Source organism: Coregonus lavaretus (genome assembly GCF_964263955.1).
Source record: "Coregonus lavaretus genome assembly, chromosome: 2".
Lineage (NCBI taxonomy): Eukaryota > Metazoa > Chordata > Actinopteri > Salmoniformes > Salmonidae > Coregonus > Coregonus lavaretus.
In genome coordinates, this window is record NC_139989.1 from 74,406,075 (window position 1) to 74,429,177 (window position 23,103).

The 23,103-nt window shown below is 41.3% G+C and overlaps 1 protein-coding gene across 1 annotated transcript; it reads right to left on the minus strand.

Moving 5' to 3' along the window:
* Positions 1-6,173: 6,173 nt before the first annotated feature.
* LOC311140442 (NLR family CARD domain-containing protein 3-like) lies at positions 6,174-12,363 on the minus strand. Its single transcript, XM_084175502.1, has 6 exons — positions 12,131-12,363; positions 11,764-11,992; positions 9,526-11,282; positions 7,935-8,095; positions 7,504-7,550; positions 6,174-7,056 (listed from the first exon to the last, which is right to left on the minus strand). The coding sequence occupies exons 2-6, from the start codon at positions 11,972-11,974 to the stop codon at positions 6,530-6,532; spliced, it is 2,703 nt and encodes a 900-aa protein (XP_084031628.1). The 5' UTR covers positions 11,975-11,992; positions 12,131-12,363; the 3' UTR covers positions 6,174-6,529.
* Between the last annotated feature and the right edge of the window lie 10,740 nt (positions 12,364-23,103).

Sequence of the window (23,103 nt, forward strand, 5' to 3'; positions counted from 1 at the left end):
CTCAGTCCTGTAGATGAATCCCTCTCTCTGAGTGGTTCTCCAGTGTCCCAGTCCTGTAGATGAATACCTCTCTGAGTGGTTCTCCAGTGTCTCAGTCCTGTAGATGAATACCTCTCTGAGTGGTTCTCCAGTGTCCCAGTCCTGTAGATGAATACCTCTCTGAGTGGTTTTACAGTGTCCCAGTCCTGTAGATGAATACCTCTCTGAGTGGTTTTACAGTGTCCCAGTCCTGTAGATGAATACCTCTCTGAGTGGTTCTCCAGTGTCCCAGTCCTGTAGATGAATACCTCTCTGAGTGGTTTTACAGTGTCCCAGTCCTGTAGATGAATCCCTCTCTCTGAGTGGTTCTCCAGTGTCCCAGTCCTGTAGATGAATACCTCTCTGAGTGGTTTTACAGTGTCCCAGTCCTGTAGATGAATACCTCTCTGAGTGGTTCTCCAGTGTCCCAGTCCTGTAGATGAATACCTCTGAGTGGTTCTCCAGTGTCCCAGTCCTGTAGATGAATACCTCTCTGAGTGGTTTTACAGTGTCCCAGTCCTGTAGATGAATACCTCTCTGAGTGGTTCTCCAGTGTTTCTGTGTTTAATCTACATGATATATCAGCTCTTACTGTTCGCTTCAGACTTGCTCATTCAAAACCTCTATTAGAGGCATTTTCACATTATCCCTGTAGGATCAGCTGGATCCTGGAGTGTTCAGAACATTAAAGCATGATCTTGCTTAAAGAAAAAAATAAGCAAACACATTCCCCCTTCCATATGTTTGGGGGAGACTCCCCAAACATATGGATGAAGGTTCTCTGGTCAGATGAGACAAAAATTGAGCTTTTTGGCCATCAAGGAAAACGCTATGTCTGGCGCAAACTCAACACCTCTCATCACCCTGAGAACACCATCCCCACAGTGAAGCATGGTGGTGGCAGCATCATGCTGTGGGGATGTTTTTTATCGGCAGGGACTGGGAAACTGTTCAAAATTGAAGGAATGATGGATGGCGCTAAATACAGGGAAATTCTTGAGGGAAACCTGTTTCAGTCTTCCAGAGATTTGAGACTGGGACGGAGGTTCACCTTCCAGCAGGTCAATGACCCTAAGCATACTGCTAAAGCAACACTTGAGTGGTTTGAGGGGAAACATTTAAATGACTTGGAATGGCCTAGTCAAAGCCCAGACCTCAATCCAATTGAGAATCTGTGGTATGACTTAAAGATTGCTGTACACCAGCGGAACCCATCCAACTTGAAGGAGCTGGAGCAGTTTTGCCTTGAAGAATGGGCAAAAATCCAAGTGGCTAGATGTGCCAAGCTTATAGAGACATACCCCAAGAGACTTGCAGTTGTAATTGCTGCAAAAGGTGGCTCTACAAAGTATTGACTTTGGGGGGGGTGAATAGTTATGCACGCTCAAGTTTTCAGTTTTTTTGTCTTATTTCTTGTTTGTTTCACGATAAAAAATATTTTTCATCTTCAAAGTGGTAGGCATGTTGTGTAAATCAATTGATACAAACACCCAAAAAATCTATTTTAATTCCAGGTTGTAAGGCAACAAAATAGGAAACATGCCAAGGGGAGTGAATACTTTCGCAAACCACTGTATATCATGTATAATTAAAATTAATTTGTTTTGTTTAACTGATTGAACAAACGTTTTGTTTTTAACTTTTATTTGTGGTGTGGTTTTCATATCAGCCCTTTTGGGCTTCCCATCCTCACCTGAACACCGTTTTTACCTGTTTATTTTCATATCAGCCCTTTTGAGCTTCCAGCGTCACCTGAACACCGTTTTTACCTGTTTATTTTCATATCAGCCCTTTTGGGCTTCCAGCCTCACCTGAACACCGTTTTTACCTGTTTATTTATCTGCAGTGTTTTGTCTTTCACTTCTTTTCTTTGGTGTGAATAAATAAAACCTAAAACCTAATTGAGAAATGGTTTCACTTGCAATGACTTGTTATGTTTAAACCGTGATTTAAACTGAGACTCAGTGATATGACATGTAAGGCTGTGTGTCTGCCTGTATTCATATATGTACCTGATTTCCATTCAGACTGCTTTGTCCAGCCAAGTGGCACTTTGTGGGATACATTGAATGTAATGGAGTTGAAGTTGTGTTCCCAGCAGTCCACAGGGTGGCGCCAGAGCAGCATAACTGGACTGGTGAGACCTGAGTAATATACCAGGGAAATACACTATATATACAAAAGTATGTGGACACCCCTTCAAATGAGTGGATTCGGCTATTTCAGCCAAACCCGTTGCTGACAGGTGTATGAAATCCAGCACACAGCCATGCAATCTCCATAGACAAACATTGGCAGTAGAATGGCCTTACTGAAGTGCTCATTGACTTTCAACATGGCACCGTCATAGAATGCCACCTTTCCAACAAGTCACATTTCTGCCCTGCTAAAGCTGCCCCGGTCAACTGTAAGTGCTTTTATTGTGAAGTGGAAATGTCTAGGAGCAACAACGGCTCAGCCCTGAAGTTGTAGGCCACACAAGCTCACAGAACGGGACCGCTTAGTGTCTATGGAGATTGCATGGCTGTGTGCTCGATTTTATACACCTGTCAGCAACCGGTGTGGCTGAAATATCCAAATCCACTAATTTGAAAGGGTGTCCACATACTGCTGTATATATAGTGTATAGTTACACAGTGCTTTCGGAAAGTATTCAGACCCCTTGACTTTTTCCACATTTTGTTACGTTAAAGCCTTATTCTAAAATTGATTAAACTGTTTTTTTCCCTCATTAATCTACACACAACATCCCATAATGACAAAGTTATGGGTTTTTAGAACTCCTGTGTTGTCTTGGTTGTGTGCTTAGGCTCATTGTCCTGTTGGAAGGTGAACCTTCACCCCAGTCTGAGGTCCAGAGCGCTCTGGAGCAGGTTTTCATCAAGGATCTCTCTGTACTTTGCTCTGTTCATCTTTCCCTCGATCCTGACTAGTCTCCCAGTCCCTGCCACTAAAAAACATCCCCACAGCATGCTGCCACCACCATGTTTCACCGTAGGGATGGTGCCAGGTTTCCTCCAGACGTGACGCTTGGCATTCAGGCCAAAGAGATCAATCTTGGTTTCATCAGACCAGAGAATCTTGTTTCTCATGGACTGAGAGTCTTTAGGTGCCTTTTGGCAAACTCCAAGCGGGCTGTCATGTGCCTTTTACTGAGGAGTGGCTTCCGTCTGGCCACTCTACCATAAAGACCTGATTGGTGGAGTGCTGCAGAGATGTCCTTCTGGAAGGTTCTCCCATATCCACAGAGGAACTCTGGAGCTCTGTCAGAGTGACCATCGGGTTCTTGGTCACCTCCCTGACCAAGGCCCTTCTCCCCCGATTGCTCAGTTTGGCCGGGCGGCAAGCTCTAGGAAGAATCTTGGTGGTTTCAAACGTATTCCATTTAAGAATGGAGGCCACTGTGTTCTTGGGGACCTTCAATGCTGCAGACATTTTTTGGTACCCTTCCCCAGATCTGCGCCTCGACACAATCCTGTCTCGGAGCTCTACGGACAATTCCTTCGACCTCATGGCTTGGTTTTTGCTCTGACATGCACTGTCAACTGTGGGACCTTATATAGACAGGTGTGTGCCTTTCCAAATCATGTCCAATCAATTGAATTTGAAGTTGAATACATGTCCTTTCCTTTAATCACTGTATATTCCTCCTTTTTAATCACGTTGTTTTCCCACTCCGATGTCCGTCTCGAGTCCTTTTCTGCCATCCATGACGATGTTAACTCCAGTGGTGGAAAAAGTACCCAATTGTCATACTTGAGTAAAAGTAAAGATACCTTACCAGAAAATGACTCAAGTAAAAGTGAAAGTCAGCCAGTAAAATACTACTTGAGTAAAAGTCTAAAAGTATTTGGTTTTAAATATACTTAAGTATCAAAAGTAAATGTAATTGCTAAAATATACTAAAGTATCAAAAGTAAAAGTACAAGTATAAATAATTTCAAATTCCTTACATAAAGCAAACCAGACAACTTTCTTGTTTTTAAAATTTACGTTCAGCCAGAGGCACACTCCAACACTCAGACAATTTACAAACAAAGCATTTGTGTTTAGTGAGTCTGCCAGATCAGAGGCAGTAGGGATGTTCTCTTGATAAGTGCGTGAATTGGACCATTTTCTGTCCTGCTAAGCATTCAAAATGTAACGAGTACTTTTGGGTGTCAGGGAAAATGTATGGAGTAAAAAGTACATTATTTTCTTTAGGAATGTAGTGAAGTGAAAGTAAAAGTAGTCCAAAATATGAATAGTAAAGTCAAGTATATATACCCCCAAAAAACTACTTAAGTAGTACTTTAAAGTATTTTTACTTAAGTACTTTACACCACTGGTTAACTCTCTTTCTTAGCTAGCTCGACTATGCACTTGCCTCTGCTATCAATACACTGTGCTAACATTAGCCTATTCTGTACCACAGAAAATAACAGTTTTAAACATCGCCAATCTGTTGTTATGTCTCGTGGGTTTCATAACCACGTCTGTATAACAATTCAATAATGATGAGACAGGAGACAGGAATCAGTTCAACCATTTATCTGGAACGTGATCATCTCAACACATACAAACCCCCATGATGCTCTGCAGCACAACCCCAATATACAACAAATACATAGATAAGTAAATGGACACTAAACAAAACTCATAGAGGAATTTAAATGTTCAGTTGTAGAAAGTAGGGCCATGGGATAGGGTCAGAAAGGTCAGTATGTTTGATAACTGGTTACAGAGGTGACATAACAAGCATAAGGTCCATTATAACACAGTGAAGTAGAGGTGGGAGCTAAAAGCAGACATGGACAGTGAGACCGTGTGAGGAGGTCAGGGGTGAAACACTAGATCAGGACAGGTAGAAATGGCAGGGCTCGAAATAGACACAGAGACACATTCTGATCATGGCTCAGACCTGACCTGAGACACCCAAACAGAAGATGCCATAGCAAAGTCCTGTCCAGTAGGCTATATGGGATGTATTTTCATCAAAATCCAACACATGGAAATGTGTCCAGTGTGTGTGTGTGTGTGTCCAGTGTGTGTGTGTGTGTGTGTGTATGTCCAGTGTGTGTGTGTGTGTGTCCAGTGGGTGTGTGTGTCCAGTGTGTGTGTTCAGTGTGTGTGTGTGTGTGTGTGTGTCTGTGTAAAGTGTGTGTGTGTGTGTCCAGTGTATATGTGTGTGTGTGTGTGTCCGGTGTGTGTGTCCAGTGTGTGTGTGTCCAGTGTGTGTGTTTGTCCAGTGTGTGTGTTTGTCCAGTGTGTGTGTTTGTCCAGTGTGTGTGTTTGTCCAGTGTACGTGTGTGTGTATGTGTCCAGTGTACGTGTGTGTGTATGTGTGCGGTGTGTGTGTGTGTGTGTGTTTGTGTCCAGTGTGAGTGTGTCCAGTGTGTGTGTGTCCAATGTGTGTGTGTGTGTTTGTCCAGTGTGTGTGTGTGTGTGTGTCCAGTGTGTGTGTGTGTGTCCAGTGTGTGTGTCCCCAGTGTGTGAGTGTGTCCAGTGTGTGTGTGTCCAGTTTGTGTGTGTGTGTCCAATGTGTGTGTGTCCAGTGTGTGTGTGTGTGTGTACAGTGTGAGTGTGTCCAGTGTGTGTGTGTGTGTGTGTATGTCCAGTGTGAGTGTGTCCAGTGTGTGTGTGTGTGTCTAGTGTGTGTGTGTGTGTCCAGTGTACGTGTGTGTGTGTGTCCAGTGTGTGTGTGTGTGTGTGTGTGTCCAGTGTGTGTGTGTCCAGTGTGTGTGTGTGTGTGTGTATTTGTACAGTGTGTGTGTTGTCCATTTTTACATTACATTTACATTTTAGTCATTTAGCAGACGCTCTTATCCAGAGCGACTTACAGTTAGAGAGTGCATACATTATTTTTATACTGGCCCCCCGTGGGAATCGAACCCACAACCCTGGCGTTGCAATCGCCATGCTCTACCAACTGAGCTACATCCCTGCCGGCCATTCCCTCCCCTCCCCTGGATGACACTGGGCCAATTGTGCGCCGCCCCATGGGTCTCCCGGTCGCGGCCGGCTACGACAGAGCCTGGATTCGAACCAGGATCTCTAATGACACAGCTAGCACTGCGATGCAGCGCCTTAGACCACTGCGCTACTCGGGAGGTCAGTGTGTGTCCAGTGTGTGTGTACAGCGTGTGTGTGTGTGTGTGTGTGTGTGTGTGTGTGTGTGTGTTTGTGTGTGTCCATTGTGTGTGTGTGTGTGTTTGTGTGTGTCCACTGTGTGTGTCCAGTGTGTGTGTTTGTCCAGTGTGTGTGTTTGTGTGTGTCCAGTGTGTGTGTTCAGTGTGTGTGTGTCCAGTGTGTGTGTGTATGTCCAGTGTGAGTGTGTCCAGTGTTTGTGTTTGTCCAGTGTGTGTGTGTGTGTGTGTGTATGTGTGTGTTTCCAGTGTTTGTGTGTGTATGTGTGCGTTTCCAGTGTGTGTGTGTGTGTGTGTGTCTCCAGTGTGTGTGTATCCAGTGTTTGTGCCCAGTTTGTGTGTGTCCAGTGTGTGTGTGTGTGTGTCAGTGTTACCATGGTTATTATTTACAGGGACACTGAGGAGTCAACATCCCAAACCCTAAACCCTGGATAGAGGGGCTCAGTGAATGTGGAGTGGAATGTGTTCAGGTGGGTCAGTGTGTCAGAGGAGACTCTGTAGAAGGACAGAGTGCCGGCTGGCCAGTCCAGATACACTCCTACTCTGTGTGAGCTGGAGGAGGGGACGTCTATGGTAGTGTGATTATTATTGTGCCAGGCAGAGTAACTGTTGTCAGAGCAGATCAGACTCCAGGACTTGTCATTGTATCCAATCCTACAGTCATCACCCCCTCCTCTCCTGCTGATTCCTTTATATGCCACTCCTATACCAGCCCCTAACCCACTCCACTCTACCTCCCAGTAACAGCGCCCAGTCAGACCCTCTCTACACAGCACCTGTCTACAGACCTCAAATCTCTCTGGGTGATCAGGATACGGCTGCTTCTCTCTCCTACATGTCACCTTTCTGTTCTCCTCAGACAGAGAGAGGCATCTGTTTACTGTGTTTAGGTCCAGTGTGAGATCACAGACATCTGATGGATGAAACCAGAAACAATATTAGAAATCATCATCATTCACATTAGAATGTTAACTCGCTTTTCACTAATTCATTTAATGTAGATGTTTCTAGGTATCAAAATGAGAAGTTAAGGTAACTTGAGACTTGTTGAATGATCATATGTTATACTGTATGGTAATATAAAACACACTTATTCCCATTAATTACACACACACACACACACACACACACACACACACACACACACACACATTTCTAAAGTAACACGAATACAGACACAGACAAACACACATTGTCAAAGCAACTCTTTGTAAACATTGGTGTCCCTGATTTGTGCTTCTGTAGAACTACAGCTGATATTTAATATGACCAAGTAAGTAATGATGGTGGTCTTTGACTTTGACTTCACTTGAATTAAGACTTATTCTTAGTCATATTTTTCACAGCAGTCAACACTCACATTTTCTAAGTCCAGGTTTCATTGTGTTCTCTCCACCATGTTCCACACTGTAGCGGTAAGCAGAAGAACAGACAGTCATTGAGGGATACACCTGAACTCACACACACACACACACACACACACACACACACACACACACACACACACACACACACACACACACACACACACACACACACACACACACACACACACAACACACACACACACACACACACACACACACACACACACACACACACACACACACACACACACACACACACACACACACACACACACACACACACACACACACACACACACACACACACACACACACACACAATCTTTATATAACTTAGTCCAAGTGGTGGTCAGAATGTTTGTCTTAACTAACCTGATAACTCCAACATGTCTGATATGAACATTGACATAAACCCTCTACATACTTGAGTTTCTCCAGTCTGCAGTGTGGATCCTCCAGTCCAGCAGAGAGCAGTCTGACTCCTGAGTCTCCTGGGTGATTGTAGCTCAGGTCCAGCTCTCTCAGGTGTGAGGGGTTTGACTTCAGAGCTGAGACCAGAGAAGCACAGCCTTCCTCTGTGACTAGACAGCCTGACAGCCTGCAAAGAGTCAAATCATATTAAAATCACACTGCTATTCTTTGGTGGTGAAAATAGTGGCAGTATATTTTTTCAACATTTTCAGATATATCAGTGTCCTGAAACCTGACATATCTATTCATAAATGAATGTATCATTATTAGAAATGATAAATTATCAAAGTATTGCTTGTAGATAGAAAAATGCATATGACAAATATTTGAGTAGACTGACCAGAGCAGTTTAAAAAGCAGTATCAGTCAAAAGACAGACAGTGAGGTATCAGATTTAGATTGTATTGAGTATACAGTCCACAGTATATCTATTTTGACAGTGAAGCTAACATTTTAAATGTGGCTCTATACTCCAACATTTTGGATTTGAGATCAAATGTTTCATATGAGGTGACAGTATATAATGTCACCTTTTATTTGAGGGTATTTTAATACATATCTCTTTCACCATTAAGAAATGAAAGCACTTTATGTATCTAGTCCCCCCATTTGACGAAGTCATAAGTATTCTGACCAATTCACTTATAGTGTATTAAAGTAGTCAAAAGTTGAGTATTTGGTGCCAAACTCATTGGTTGCATTTGCAGTTTGTTTTGGTTGTGTTTTGGGTTATGTTTTATCCAATAGTAACTGAATGGTGGATGATGACTGGAGAAATTTTCAGTCTAAGTGAGTAGATAACATGTTTCTAAACACTACTAAATGAATCCTGATGATGCCATGATTAAGAAAAATAATGAATGAATCATGAATAATAATGAGTGAGAAAGTTACAGAGGCTACAACAAAACATGCTAACCTCTCACCATTAACATCAAATAAAAGGTGACATTCTGTACTGTTGCCTAATATGAAACATTCTATCTCAAATCCAAAATGCTGGAGCATAGCACCAAATTTAAAACTGTAAGCTTCAGTGTCCAAACACAAATGGTGTGGACTATGTGTGCCTGGTAAACACATGTGGATCTGGTGAACAGTTGTCACTTGTTGACCAACTACAGGAATACTGACCTCAGAGTCTCCAGTTTACAGTGGTGATTCCCCAGTCCAGCAGAGAGCAGCTTCACTCCTGAATCCTTCAGGTCATTGTTACTCAGATCCAGCTCTCTCAGGTGTGAGGGGTTTGACTTCAGAGCTGAGACCAGAGAAGCACAGCCTTCCTCTGTGACTAGACAGCCTGACAGCCTGCAAAGAGATTCACAAACACACTGTTAATTTAACAGAGCAGCATTTGGTTTAGTCTCTTAAACAACATATAGATTCATCTTCCGTCTCCTAGAAATTTATGATCATATTGTTATACTAATGAGAACATCAATGCAGTGATTCAATATGTTATTCAATAATACATATTTTTCTCTAAACTGAATATTTCTTCCTGATGATTAGTACTTAAATGTCTTTTTATGTACTCACAGAGCAGCTCTGGAGGCTTTGACCACTGGCAGCAGCCTCAGAAGACCTTCCTCTGATCTGGAGTATTTCTTCAGGTCAAACACATCCAGCTCCTTTTCTGAAGTCAGCAACACAAAGACCAGAGCTGACCACTGTGCAGGTGACAGTTCTTCTTCTGAGAGACTTCCTGATCTCAGGTAGCTTTGGATCTCCTCCACTAGAGAATGGTCATTCAGTTCATTCAGACAGTGGAACAGATTGATGCACCTCTCTGGAGAGGGATTCTCCCTGATCTTCTCCTTGATGTACTTGACTGTTTCTTCATGGCTCTGTGAGCTGCTTCTTGTCTTTGTCAGTAGACCTCGTAAGTGCTTCTGATTGGACTCCAGTGAGAGGCCCAGAAGGAAGAGGAGGAACAGGTCCAGGTTTCCTGTCTCACTTTGTAAGGCTTTGTCCACAGCACTCTTGTAGACAGTAACTTCAGTAACTTGAGATTCGGCCATTAGATTCTCATTGTTGTTGATGAATGAGAGGAACACATATACAGCAGCCAGAAACTCCTGAATGCTCAGATGCACGAAGCAGTAAACCTTGTCCTGGTACAGCACACATTCCTCTTTAAAGAGCTGTGTGCACAATCCTGAGTACACTGATGCTTCATTGACATCAATGCCAGCCTCATTCAGATCTTCTTCATAGAAAATCAGATTGCCATTCATAAGCTGTTGAAAAGCCAGTTTTCCCAGTGACAGAATGCTCTCTTTATCCCAGTGTGGACCTGTCTCTTCTTTCCCAAGATACTTTTCATTCTTCTGTTTGGTATGAAACTCCACAAGGTGTATGAACATCTCAGTCAGAGTCTTGGGCATCTCTTCTCTCTTATGTTTCAGCATGTGTTCAAGGACGGTTGCAGAAATCCAACAGAAGACTGGAATGTGGCACATGATGTGGAGGGTCCTTGATGTCTTTATGTGTGAGATGATTCTGCTGGCCAGGTCCTCATCATTGAATCTCTTCCTGAAGTACTCCTCCTTCTGTGGGTCATTGAACCCTTGTACCTCTGTCACCTGGTCAACACACCCTGTAGGGATCTTATTGGCTGCTGCAGGTCGTGTAGTTATCCAGAGGAGAGCAGAGGGAAGCAGATTTCCCTTGATGAGATTTGTCAGCAGAACATCCACTGAGGTTGACTCTGTGACGTCACAACAGATCTTGTTCTTCTGGAAGTCTAAGGGCAGTCGGCACTCATCCAGACCATCAAAGATGAACAGAACTTTGTACTTGTCGTAGTTGGAGATTGTTGATTCTTTGGTTTCCATTGAGAAGTGATTGAGAAGTTCAATGAAAGTGTGTTTTTCCTTTTTCATCAAATTCAGCTCCCGAAAAGGGAATGAAAATACAAATTGGACATCCTGGTTTGCTTTTCCTTCAGCCCAGTCCAGAATGAACTTCTGCACAGAGACTGTTTTTCCAATGCCAGCGACTCCCTTTGTCAGCACAGTTCTGATAAGTTTGTCTTGTCCAGTTAAGGGTTTGAAGATGTCGTTACATTTGATTGCAGTCTCTGGTCTTGCTTGTTTCCTGGTTGTTATCTCAATCTGTCTCAGCTCATGTTCATTATTGACCTCTCCTGTTCCACCCTCTGTGATGTAGAGCTCTGTGTAGATCTTATTGAGAAGTGTTGGGTTTCCTTGTTTAGCGATCCCCTCAAATACACGTTGAAACTTCTTCTTTAGATTAGTTTTGAGTTCACGTTGAAGAATCACAGCACGCTCATCTGAATCTAGAAATAACACAGAGGATATTAATATTACATCTGTTTTAATGCCTACAGTATTATAGGACTGTTATAACATTTTAAATGATAATACTTTATTCTCTTAACTGACTGTATAAATGTTCTCTTAACTGACTGTATAAATGTTTTCATAATGCATTACAGACTGGTGTGACTGATTATGTTCTCTCTCTCTCTCTCTCTCTCTCTCTCTCTCTCTCTCTCTCTCTCTCTCTCTCTCTCTCTCTCTCTCTCTCTCTCTCTCTCTCTCTCTCTCTCTCTCTCTCTCTCAACACAACACAACACAACACAACACAACACAACACAACACAACACAACACATCCCTGCTGCTCCTTGATGAGATCACTAGGTGTTGTATTAAGGCTGCTACAATATCATTTAGTTACACAGCTACTTTAGCTGTACTTTAGCTACAGCTTTTAAATGTTCTAAAACAGCATTCAACATGAGGCAGACAGCTCTTACTTTTCTCCAGTGTGTCAGCAAGCTCCTTCTGGTTCATTTTCCTCAGGACGTGCAGTGTGATCTTCAGAGCCCCCTCTCTGGCACTGCTCTCCTGCTTCCCATCTTCAGCATCCACCACTTCCTTATCCTGCTTCTGACTCTCAAAGCCTTCTGGGAGTTCTGGACTAAGAATCCTCTTGAACATCTTCAGCTCGTTCTTCACAAATGTCATAATATTCTCCTCAAGCAACTGAAATAAATCAAGTCAATCAAGTCAATAAGTTAAGCAAGAGACTAAATGCTTTCTCATTAACACATGAATGAATGATTGACAGATCAACTTTACTTGAAGTAAACAAAAACAAATGTACATAACAGGACCACATACACTGAATATGGAGGCCAGGTCTGTTTGATGACTCTGGGAAGACTGACCACTGAGAATCTCTGACTCTGATCTCTCCTGTTGGTTTCTGGGGACAAAACATGAGATTACATCTCCTCATCCAGGGAGTACACACACACACACACACACACACACACACACACACACACACACACACACACACACACACACACACACACACACACACACACACACACACACACACACACACACACTCACACGCACACACGCACACACATGCACACAGGGAGGGAATGTTGTGTTAGTTTAATATTGTTTTAGGACTATGAAAATGGAAAAAAGGTTTAGCCTATGGATTATGAAAACAACAAAAATAAATGTGGAAATGGGAGAGGAGAAATGACTAGAGACAGTGTTGTTTAACTCACTGACCATGACCCTTGAGTTCTTCTTACCGTTGTTCACTAGAAAAGTCTCCCTCTCTAAACTGTATAGGAAGGTCCATAGACCAGTCACTCTTCATGGACACACAGCTGGTTACAGGGGAGGCTGGTCTCTCCTGCTTGATTGGACTTCAACACAACAGAGACAAACATTACATCTCTCATCTACTCTGAGCTCAGATGGGGAAACAAGTTTCATTCCAAAACGCTATATATCCATTTATCCAACATCCAGAAATGTTCGTAAATTAGCTTTTATTGTTTGAAGAAATGATGAAAGAGATTGGAGACGTATTTGTTTAAAATCTGTCTCACTCTCAGAGAAATAAGTAGTACTGCTAGGCTTTACACAGTAATATTATATATCTGCCTCACTCTCAGAGAAATAAGTAGTACTGCTAGGTTTTACACAGTAATATTATATATCTGCCTCACTCTCAGAGAAATAAGTAGTACTGCTAGGTTTTACACAGTAATAATATATATCTGCCTCACTCTCAGAGCTCTTCTTTACCTACAGTGGTATTACTTTGGCAGATAACGTCACCCATCTAAATAAAAAGTATATATATGAATATATAGTTAACTAAATGTATGGTGTTTTAGATTTATGTCAGTTTCATTGTTTGTTATTCTATAAATGGTTATTTTATGGTCGTAACTGGTCAAAAGAAATAGAAAATGTCATATTTTGAAATTCTGAGTAATTCCAAATCAAATCAAATCAAATCAAATCAAATCAAATTGTATTGGTCACATGCGCCGAATACAACAGGTGCAGACATTTCAGTGAAATGCTTACTTACAGCCCTTAACCAACAGTGCATTTATAAATTTTTTTTAAAAAAAGTAAGGATAAAACAACAACAAAAAAAGTGTTGAGAAAAAAGAGCAGAAGTAAAATAAAGTGACAGTAGGGAGGCTATATATACAGGGGGGTACCGTTGCAGAGTCAATGTGCGGGGGCACCGGCTAGTTGAGGTAGTTGAGGTAATATGTACATGTGGGTAGAGTTAAAGTGACTATGCATAAATACTTAACAGAGTAGCAGCAGCGTAAAAAGGATGGGGTTGGGGGGCAGTGCAAATAGTCCGGGTAGCCATGATTAGCTGTTCAGGAGTCTTATGGCTTGGGGGTAGAAGCTGTTGAGAAGTCTTTTGGACCTAGACTTGGGTACATATCAGTTTGCTAACAATATAAAAAAAAAATATATACTACTAAAATATATACGCGACTCATTCAACCAGCCTAAACAACAGTAAATAAAAGATGTCAAATGGTCAAAAGTCATCCTGATATAGCCATGTACATCAAAGAGAGGTGTATTGCTACAGATGTAGGATCTGAGTCAATGTCCAGGGGTACCAGGTAGTTGAGGTAATAACTAGACTATATACAAGGAGTACCAGTACCGAGTCAATGTGCTGGGGTACCAGGTAGTTGAGGTAATAACTAGACTATATATAAGGAGTACCAGTACTGAGTCAATGTCCAGGGGTACCAGGTAGTTGAGGTAATAACTAGACTATATACCAGGAGTACCTGTACTGAGTCAACGTGCAGGATACCAGGTAGTTGAGGTAATAACTAGACTATATACAAGGAGTACCAGTACTGAGTCAATGTCCAGGGGTACCAGGTAGTTGAGGTAATAACTAGACTATATATAAGGAGTACCAGTACTGAGTTAATGTGCAGGGGTACCAGGTAGTTGAGGTAATAACTAGACTATATACCAGGAGTACCAGTACTGAGTCAATGTGCAGGGGTACCAGGTAGTTGAGGTAATAACTAGACTATATACAAGGAGTACCAGTACTGAGTCAATGTCCAGGGGTACCAGGTAGTTGAGGTAATAACTAGACTATATACAAGGAGTACCAGTACTGAGTCAATGTCCAGGGGTACCAGGTAGTTGAGGTAATAACTAGACTATATACAAAGAGTACCAGTACTGAGTCAATGTGCAGGGGTACCAGGTAGTTGAGGTAATAACTAGACTATATACAAGGAGTACCAGTACTGAGTCAATGTGCAGGGTACCAGGTAGTTGAGGTAATAACTAGACTATATACCAGGAGTACCAGTACTGAGTCAATGTGCAGGGGTACCAGGTAGTTGAGGTAATAACTAGACTATATACAAGGAGTACCAGTACTGAGTCAATGTCCAGGGGTACCAGGTAGTTGAGGTAATAACTAGACTATATGTAAGGAGTACCAGTACTGAGTTAATGTCCAGAGGTACCAGGTAGTTGAGGTAATAACTAGACTATATACAAGGAGTACCAGTACTGAGTCAACGTGCAGGGGTACCAGGTAGTTGAGGTAATAACTAGACTATATACAAGGAGTACCAGTACTGAGTCAATGTGCAGGGGTACCAGATAGTTGAGGTAATAACTAGACTATATACAAGGAGTACCAGTACTGAGTCAATGTCCAGGGGTACCAGGTAGTTGAGGTAATAACTAGACTATATACCAGGAGTACCTGTACTGAGTCAATGTCCAGGGGTACCAGGTAGTTGAGGTAATTACTAGACTATATATAAGGAGTACCAGTACTGAGTCAATGTACAGGGGTACCAGGTAGTTGAGGTAATAACTAGACTATATACAAGGAGTACCAGTACCGAGTCAATGTCCAGGGGTACCAGGTAGTTGAGGTAATAACTAGACTATATACCAGGAGTACCTGTACTGAGTCCATGTAGAGGGGTACCAGGTAGTTGAGGTAATAACTAGACTATATACAAGGAGTACCAGTACTGAGTCAATGTCCAGGGGTACCAGATAGTTGAGGTAATAACTAGACTATATATAAGGAGTACCAGTACTGAGTCAATGTCCAGGGGTACCAGGTAGTTGAGGTAATAACTAGACTATATATAAGGAGTACCAGTTGAGTCAACATGCAGGGTACCAGGAAGTTGAGGTAGTAATGAGGCTACAAGGAGTACCAGTACTGAGTCAATGTGAAGGGGTACCAGGTAGTTGAGGTAATATTTTACATGTAGGTAAGGGTAAAAGTGACTAGGCAATCAGGATAGAGATTACATCTCCTCATCCAGGGAGTGCACACACACACACACACACACACACACACACCACACACACACACACACACACACACACACACACACACACACACACACACACACACACACACACACACACACACACACACACACACACACACACACACACACACACACAGGGAGTGTTGTGTTTATTTAATATTGTTTTAGGACTATGAAAATGGAAAAAAGGATTAGCCTATGGATTATGAAAACAACCAAAATAAATGGGAAAATGGGAGAGGAGAAATTACTAGAGACAGTGTTGTTTAACTCACTGACCATGAACCATGAGTTATTCTTACCTTTGTTCAGTAGAAAAGTCTCCCTCTCTAAAGTTTGGAGGTTTACCCATAGACTTGTTACTCTTCATGGACACACAGCTGGGTACAGGGGAGGCTGGTCTCTCCTGCTTGATTGGGCTTCAACACAACAGAGACAAACATTACATCTCTCATCTACTCTGAGCTCAGATGGGGAATCATGAGAAGAGATTCATTCCAAAACGCTATATATCCATTTTCAGAAATGTTCGTAAAGTAGCTTTTGTTGTTTAAAGAAATTATGAAAGAGATTGGAGACATGTATTTGTTTAAAATCTATCACTTAACGGTTTCATTTCAGAGAGACAAATAATCATGTTTTTTGCCTAATGCTACATATCTGCCTCACTCTCAGAGAAATAAGTAGTACTGCTAGGTTTTACACATTAATAATATATATCTGCCTCACTCAGAGAAATTGTGTTTTTTTTTATAAAAGTAGAGACTCAGCTAGAAAAAGGTATATCATACACTACAGTTGAGGAACAATGGGAAAGTAATTCTGCTTTGAAAGATGGTAAACTTGTAACCTCAATTTTGAGAAAATGGCCTTTGAATGTTTTGGTTCACCTACTGGAGAGCTCTTCTTTATCTACAGTGGTGTTACTTTGGCAGATAATGTCACCCATCTAAATAAATAGTATATATATTGTTAACTAAATGTATGGTGTTTTTGGTTTATGTCAGTTTCATTGTTTGTAAATGCTATAAATGGTTATTATATGGTTGTAAGTGGTAAAATGAACTAGAAAGTCATATTTTGCAATTCTGAGTAATTACTACTTTAGTAAGGATATACTTTATTCAGTACTACTGCAGTTGCTAAATAATTCCAATAGATGGCAGCATAAGACCACGAATGACATTTCAGAAGGTTAGTTTAGTTTTCTCCCTGGATACACCACCACTCCCCCTCACAGGAAAACTCCTGCACATGCTTTTTACTGTCCCTTTCCACACTGCTAACGCAAGAGGAACGACTGAAAAAGCATTTAACAGATTACTGTGAAATAATACAATGATGATTCATGTTTATTATTAGCTGTTTTTATGCTCATGTTTTGAAATTATACTTCATTACTATAACGATTATCAATAAGCCTGAACATTAATTTAGTCACCTCTGGTCAAGAAAACTTATTTTCCTAGTACATTCATTGTCAGATTCATCAACCAGCAGCGAGCACTCTGCCTTCTAGCACAAGCGAGGGGCATGTTGAGGTACATTTGCTAACCGGGAGGGTTGCATGATGTAATATATTGGCGGGCTGGAAGACGCACTCTTGTCTTATCTATTCCGAGGTTGTTTAATCACAATATTTGATATTTAAAAAATGCATGTATACTAGGGTTGAGGTTGGAGCATCTGACTAGTGATTATTTACAAGGGGTTCAACACCTGCTATAGTCACTATTTAATTGCTCTTCCAAAAGCATCACAGGCCTAAATCGAGATATATAGCTAACTAAAGTAATGAGTGACCATTTTAGAAAATCATGGGACATATAGTATTTGGTTGCATGCTATTTTATGTCAATCATATTTCTGCTTGTAGCCTGTAACTGATGCTTCGTGGTCTTATGCTGCCATCTATTGGAAATAATTATCAATTAAAAGTTATTAATTCACGTACAGACGTTGGTGAGGGAGCTGAGAGATAAAGTGTATCAGATCAGTCTCAAACCTGCCCCAAGCCAATTGCTGGACTTTCACACAGAGGTTACTAGGTCACCCAATTCAAAACACATTTGAAAAATAAAACAAATGTGTCTTATTTATCAACTGTTCTGTCTTGCAATTATACATATAATAAAATAACAACAAAATAATCAAAACGCCATTTAATACTATAATTGTATTTACTAAGATAATATTATTACTAAAATAGTTTCTAAAAGTGTTCTAGGCTACCCTACCCTAGAATTAGGGGTTACGGCTAAAATAGGTTATAAGTAGGGTAAGAGTTTCTGTATAGCACTTTGTTACATCTGCTGGTGTAAAAAGGGCTTTATAAATACATTTGATTGATTGTTAGGTTTAGGGTTTTTATGGCAAAAAACAGTATGGGTTTATGGCTCTCTTGCTCCTCCTTGTGGCCGTATGTGGGTACTACATAACTTATTCATGACACTTGCTAGGCTCATAATCTGAGGTAGCAACTGTGTCAGATCTACAAATCCATTAGCTAGACCACCCGATTAGACAACAATCACCCCATTATACCCATTTGGTTTGCAGCATTCGCTCAATTTGATGCCTAAGAAACAAAGATTTCGATGCATATCAAATTACCCAGCAGCCATTTAGAAACCACAAGTCGTCCAAAAAATTGTTATTTCTTAATTAAAAAATGTCTTCTGGCTGTTTAAATCGGCCACATCTTGAAAAAGAGGACAGGGACATTCGTTTTGTTTAGATTGTACACTTTTTTCTTAAAACAAATATGGTTAACCATGACCAGAAATGTTTTAATGTTTTTTGGCTATCCGCCAGCCATCGCCTCTTAAACTGTGTCTCACCTCACTATAGGTGACCACAACATGTACTCAGTGTGTGCGCTCACCAAGTAGTCGTAACCTTGTTAATAATAAGTTACCTGAGGTAAACCTACAGGGTTAACGCTCACCAAGTAGCCATAACCTTGGTAATAATAAGTTACCTGAGGTAAACCTACAGGGTTAACGCTCACCAAGTAGCTGTAACCTTGTTAATAATAAGTTACCTGAGGTAAACCTACAGGGTTAACGCTCACCAAGTAGCAGTAACCTTGTTAATAATAAGTTACCTGAGGTAAACCTACAGGGTTAACGCAGGCAGGTCTCATTGATAACAATAGTGAAGCTGGCGTTGTGACGCAGAACAATGGGCTGGGAATAGAACATTCTGAAGGCGAGTCGGTGTCACGGAGCTCAATAGAACTAATAGGAGCTGGTAGGGTGAAAAATGCCCAAACATAAGGCTCGTTTTTTCGCGACTACTTCATAACCAGGGACAGAAGGTAATATTATGAAACTGGGCTCCATGGCGGATGCAATTAACTAATTTTATCAGAAATAATCGTTGTAAAAAATGTCACTTGAGGTGCCCCGAAAATAATATTCAAAAGTTCAGTCCTTGGACACAGAGGGGTTAAACACTAATGTTACTGTCCATCTAGTGAAGAGAGGAGAACCGGACAGAGGGATGGATGGTAGGAAGCCAGCATCCGTCAACGAGAGAGGGAGAAGCCCTCCACTGTATTTAACAGGTGGAAGAAACAACCCGGGAGCTCCATCGGTCCACAAGAAATGCAGGCAGCCGGTGATGATGTAGTGGTAATTAGGATAACTAGGATGCTGCTGGTAGAGTAGCTAGCTTAGCTAGCTGTACCGACTAGCTTGGCTAACTAGCAGGTCGTTCGTCTGTCCCTCGAGGATGATGACGAATCCGGTGAACCACGCAATTAAACAAGAATAATGAGTGAAAAGGATCTGGCTACACTCATACTGTCACTGACCATTACGCAAAAAAAGCAAATTGAACAATAAACTTCGGTGTCTCAACACTGTATCGAACTCCGTCGTTGTTCCCCAAGATCACCTCAGACCACTCTGCGCGTAACTGGACAATATGCTTGGCGCCAAACCGTACGTGGACGCGGACAGTTCTGTACGGGGACGCGGACAGTTCCAGAACGCGGACATGAGCACTGCCACACAATAAACTAAAAGCAGTCTTTAAAGTCGGGTACATTAGTAATATTCTTTTTTTATTATGTCAAACAAAAGAAAATCGCTTTTTTAAAACAAGATTTTGAGATCTGGGCACGTATCCAAAAAGCGTCTCAGAGTAGAAAAATTGGTCCTCTCTCTCCCCAGACAGACTCATTTATTACTGGGTCGTTAAAATATTTTGAGATCTGGGCCCATATCCAAAAAGCGTCTCAGAGTAGAAAATGTGTTGTATAAGTGCTGAGAATAAAGCCGTTTTAGTCCTACTCTTATGGGTATAAATTAATGCTATGCATGAAGCCTCTTTATTCATCAGTGTCCCACCTAGTTGGCAGATATTTAGGACACCTCATGAGCTGTCCTAACCAGTTAAGAGGTACCAGCAGGTGTCTTGATAATAGAAACATGCAGCGAGTCAGTGGTTCCTGTGCAACATGTAATTGCTTTGGAGCAGTGGTGACCTGTTATTCAGGGCAGAGCCCCACCTGTTTAGCAGATGCTCTTACCCAGAGCTATTTACAGTAAGTGCATTCATCTTAAGATAGCTAGGTGAGACAACCAGATATTACAGTCAAATATACAGGATACGAACATTCAATTTCAGCAAAACAATGGATATATAGCGTTTTGCAATAAAAATAATAATAATGATATACATCTAAAATCTATTAATTAAACAGCTGAGAACAGCAATATTGAAGGTACCCATAAGCAACCATTTCTGATTAAAAAACTCATGTGAAAAATTGTGGAAATTTAGGAAATAAACTCTTAATAATTATTAAACAAAATTGTCATCTCACCTCTTAGCTTTGGTGTCATGTTCCCCAGAGAGACTCATTTTAGAGGCAGGGCCCCCCTCCTCTCTCTCCCCAGAGAGACTCATTTTAGAGGCAGGGCCCCCCTCCTCTCTCTCCCCAGAGAGACTCATTTTAGAGGCAGGGCCCCCCTCCTCTCTCTCCCCAGAGATACTCATTTTAGAGGCAGGGCCCCCCTCCTCCCTCTCCCCAGAGAGACTCATTTTAGAGGCAGCGCCCCCCTCCTCCCTCTCCCCAGAGAGACTCATTTTAGAGGCAAGGCCCCCCTCCTCCCTCTCCCCAGAGAGACTCATTTTAGAGGCAGGGCCCCCCTCCTCTCTCTCCCCAGAGAGACTCATTTTAGAGGCAGGGCCCCCCTCCTCTCTCTCCCCAGAGAGACTCATTTTAGACCACTGACCCCTAAACAGAGATCCAACATGTTGGTTTTAGTTAACACAGTAATTCTTGAATGTGAATTGTTATCATTTATTAATTATCTCTTACAAAACATTTACTAACAGACATATCGAAACAGTCAGGTGATTTAATGCAATCACATGAATATCTCTTCTCCATGGTAACTGTCAATAATAATAATAAGTTACTGTTTGTTAAGGTAGTTATAGACAGTGCAGCAACACAAGGCCATGTCTCACACTTATTTGTATTCATTAAAAGTTGCCATTTATTTTCTTTGAATCTGTTCTTTTCTAAACGTATCTGAGAATGTAGACAGAAGGGCTAAAACAGGCTTGATTGATCTGGGGGGGATCAGTGATCTATACAGAAAGGTTTTTTGCAACAATTAAGAGATTTTATATTATTTAAAGTAGGCTAGGTTATAATGTATAACAGTAATTTTTTGTTGTTGTGTAAAACAGATCAAGGTCTATACCTCAGCAAGTGGCGACCTGTCATTCAGGGCAGGTGGCCTTTCCTGTTTTGCATGTTATTGTGGCATTAATACGTGTCAAATCAAATCAAATCACATTTTATTGGTCACATGCGCCGAATACAACAGGTGCAGACATTACAGTGAAATGCTTACTTACAGCCCTTAACCAACATTATTTTTAACAAAAAAAGTAAAAATAAAACAACAACAAAAAAAAGTGTTGAGAAAAAAAAGTGCAGAAGTAAAATAAAATAACAGTAGGGAGGCTATATATACAGGGGGGTACCGGTGCAGAGTCAATGTGCGGGGGCACCGGCTAGTTGAGGTAGTTGAGGTAATATGTACATGTGGGTAGAGTTAAAGTGACTATGCATAAATAATTAACAGAGTAGCAGCAGCGTAAAAAGGATGGGGTGGGGGGGGGCAGTGCAAATAGTCAGGGTAGCCATGATTAGCTGTTCAGGAGTCTTATGGCTTGGGGGTAGAAGCTGTTGAGAAGTCTTTTGGACCTAGACTTGGGTACATATCAGTTTGCTAACAATATAAAAAATATATATATACTACTAAAATATATACGCGACTCATTCAACCAGCCTAAACAACAGTAAATAAAAGATGTCAAATGGTCAAAAGTCAATCCTGATATAGCCATGTACATCAAAGAGAGGTGTATTGCTACAGATGTAGGATCTTAATTTGAGCCAGTTTGCTACAGCAGGAAAATAATCCTGCAGCAACAGGACATTTGAATTATTATGTGGATTATAATTAATGAACAATTTTTTAAATAGAAAAGTGGAATTGATCATCTTCAGAAACCTTTTTTAAACCTTAAATACACTCAAATACACTACAAGTTTTAGTTCTCCTGCAACAGGGTGATCAAATTAAGATCATACATCTGTACAGAGATTATGTTTTTTATCTAAATAAGGCAGTTTGAGTTATTAGCAATAACGTTGCAACTGTCAGCTGCTGTAAACCTATGTGATTGGATGTTATAGACCCCCATCTGAACAGTTTCTTTCCCCATGCTGTAGCCCTCACCAACTGGCCATCTGGCCCATAGAGACTAAAGGTAAATAAAAATGTATCAACCGCTACAGTCCATTAATTATAATTCACATAATAATTCACATTTACTGTTGCTGCAGGATTATTTCAAACTGGCTCAAATTAAGATCCTACATATGTATGTGCAAATGTACTTGGCGAATAAAGGTGATTCTGATTCTGCAAAGGTTGAGTCTCTAGATTCCCTTGCTGCTCTGGGGAAATAATGAAATGGAAATCATGGGCGATTTAAACTGGGACTGGTTATCTCCAAACTCTGAGACCATGTAATTTGTTATATATCACCCAATTGATAAAGGCAGCTAGAAGGCTGAACCCAGAAGACAACTCTAAATAAACACTAACTGATATTATCCTCAAATCCTTTCACTCATATTGTTGTGTCTCTTTGATCAACGGACGTCGGGTAGCCTGTGATATTAATATTGTAGAAAACAGTGGGGCAGGGCAGTGAAGCCAGGTCGCTGGCCAAAACTAGGTTAACCCTATTGCTGCGATGGGAATTGTAACCTGTCTCACACTGCCCCCTATAAAAGCAAGTCCCGTGCTTCGACTATTCAGACCCCTCACACATCCGGGCCATGCATTCTGATGGCCTCACAGACACCATACTACTTCTGACACCAATGTAGCAAACAGCGGGGCAGGGAAGCAAACCCAGGTTGCACTTGTA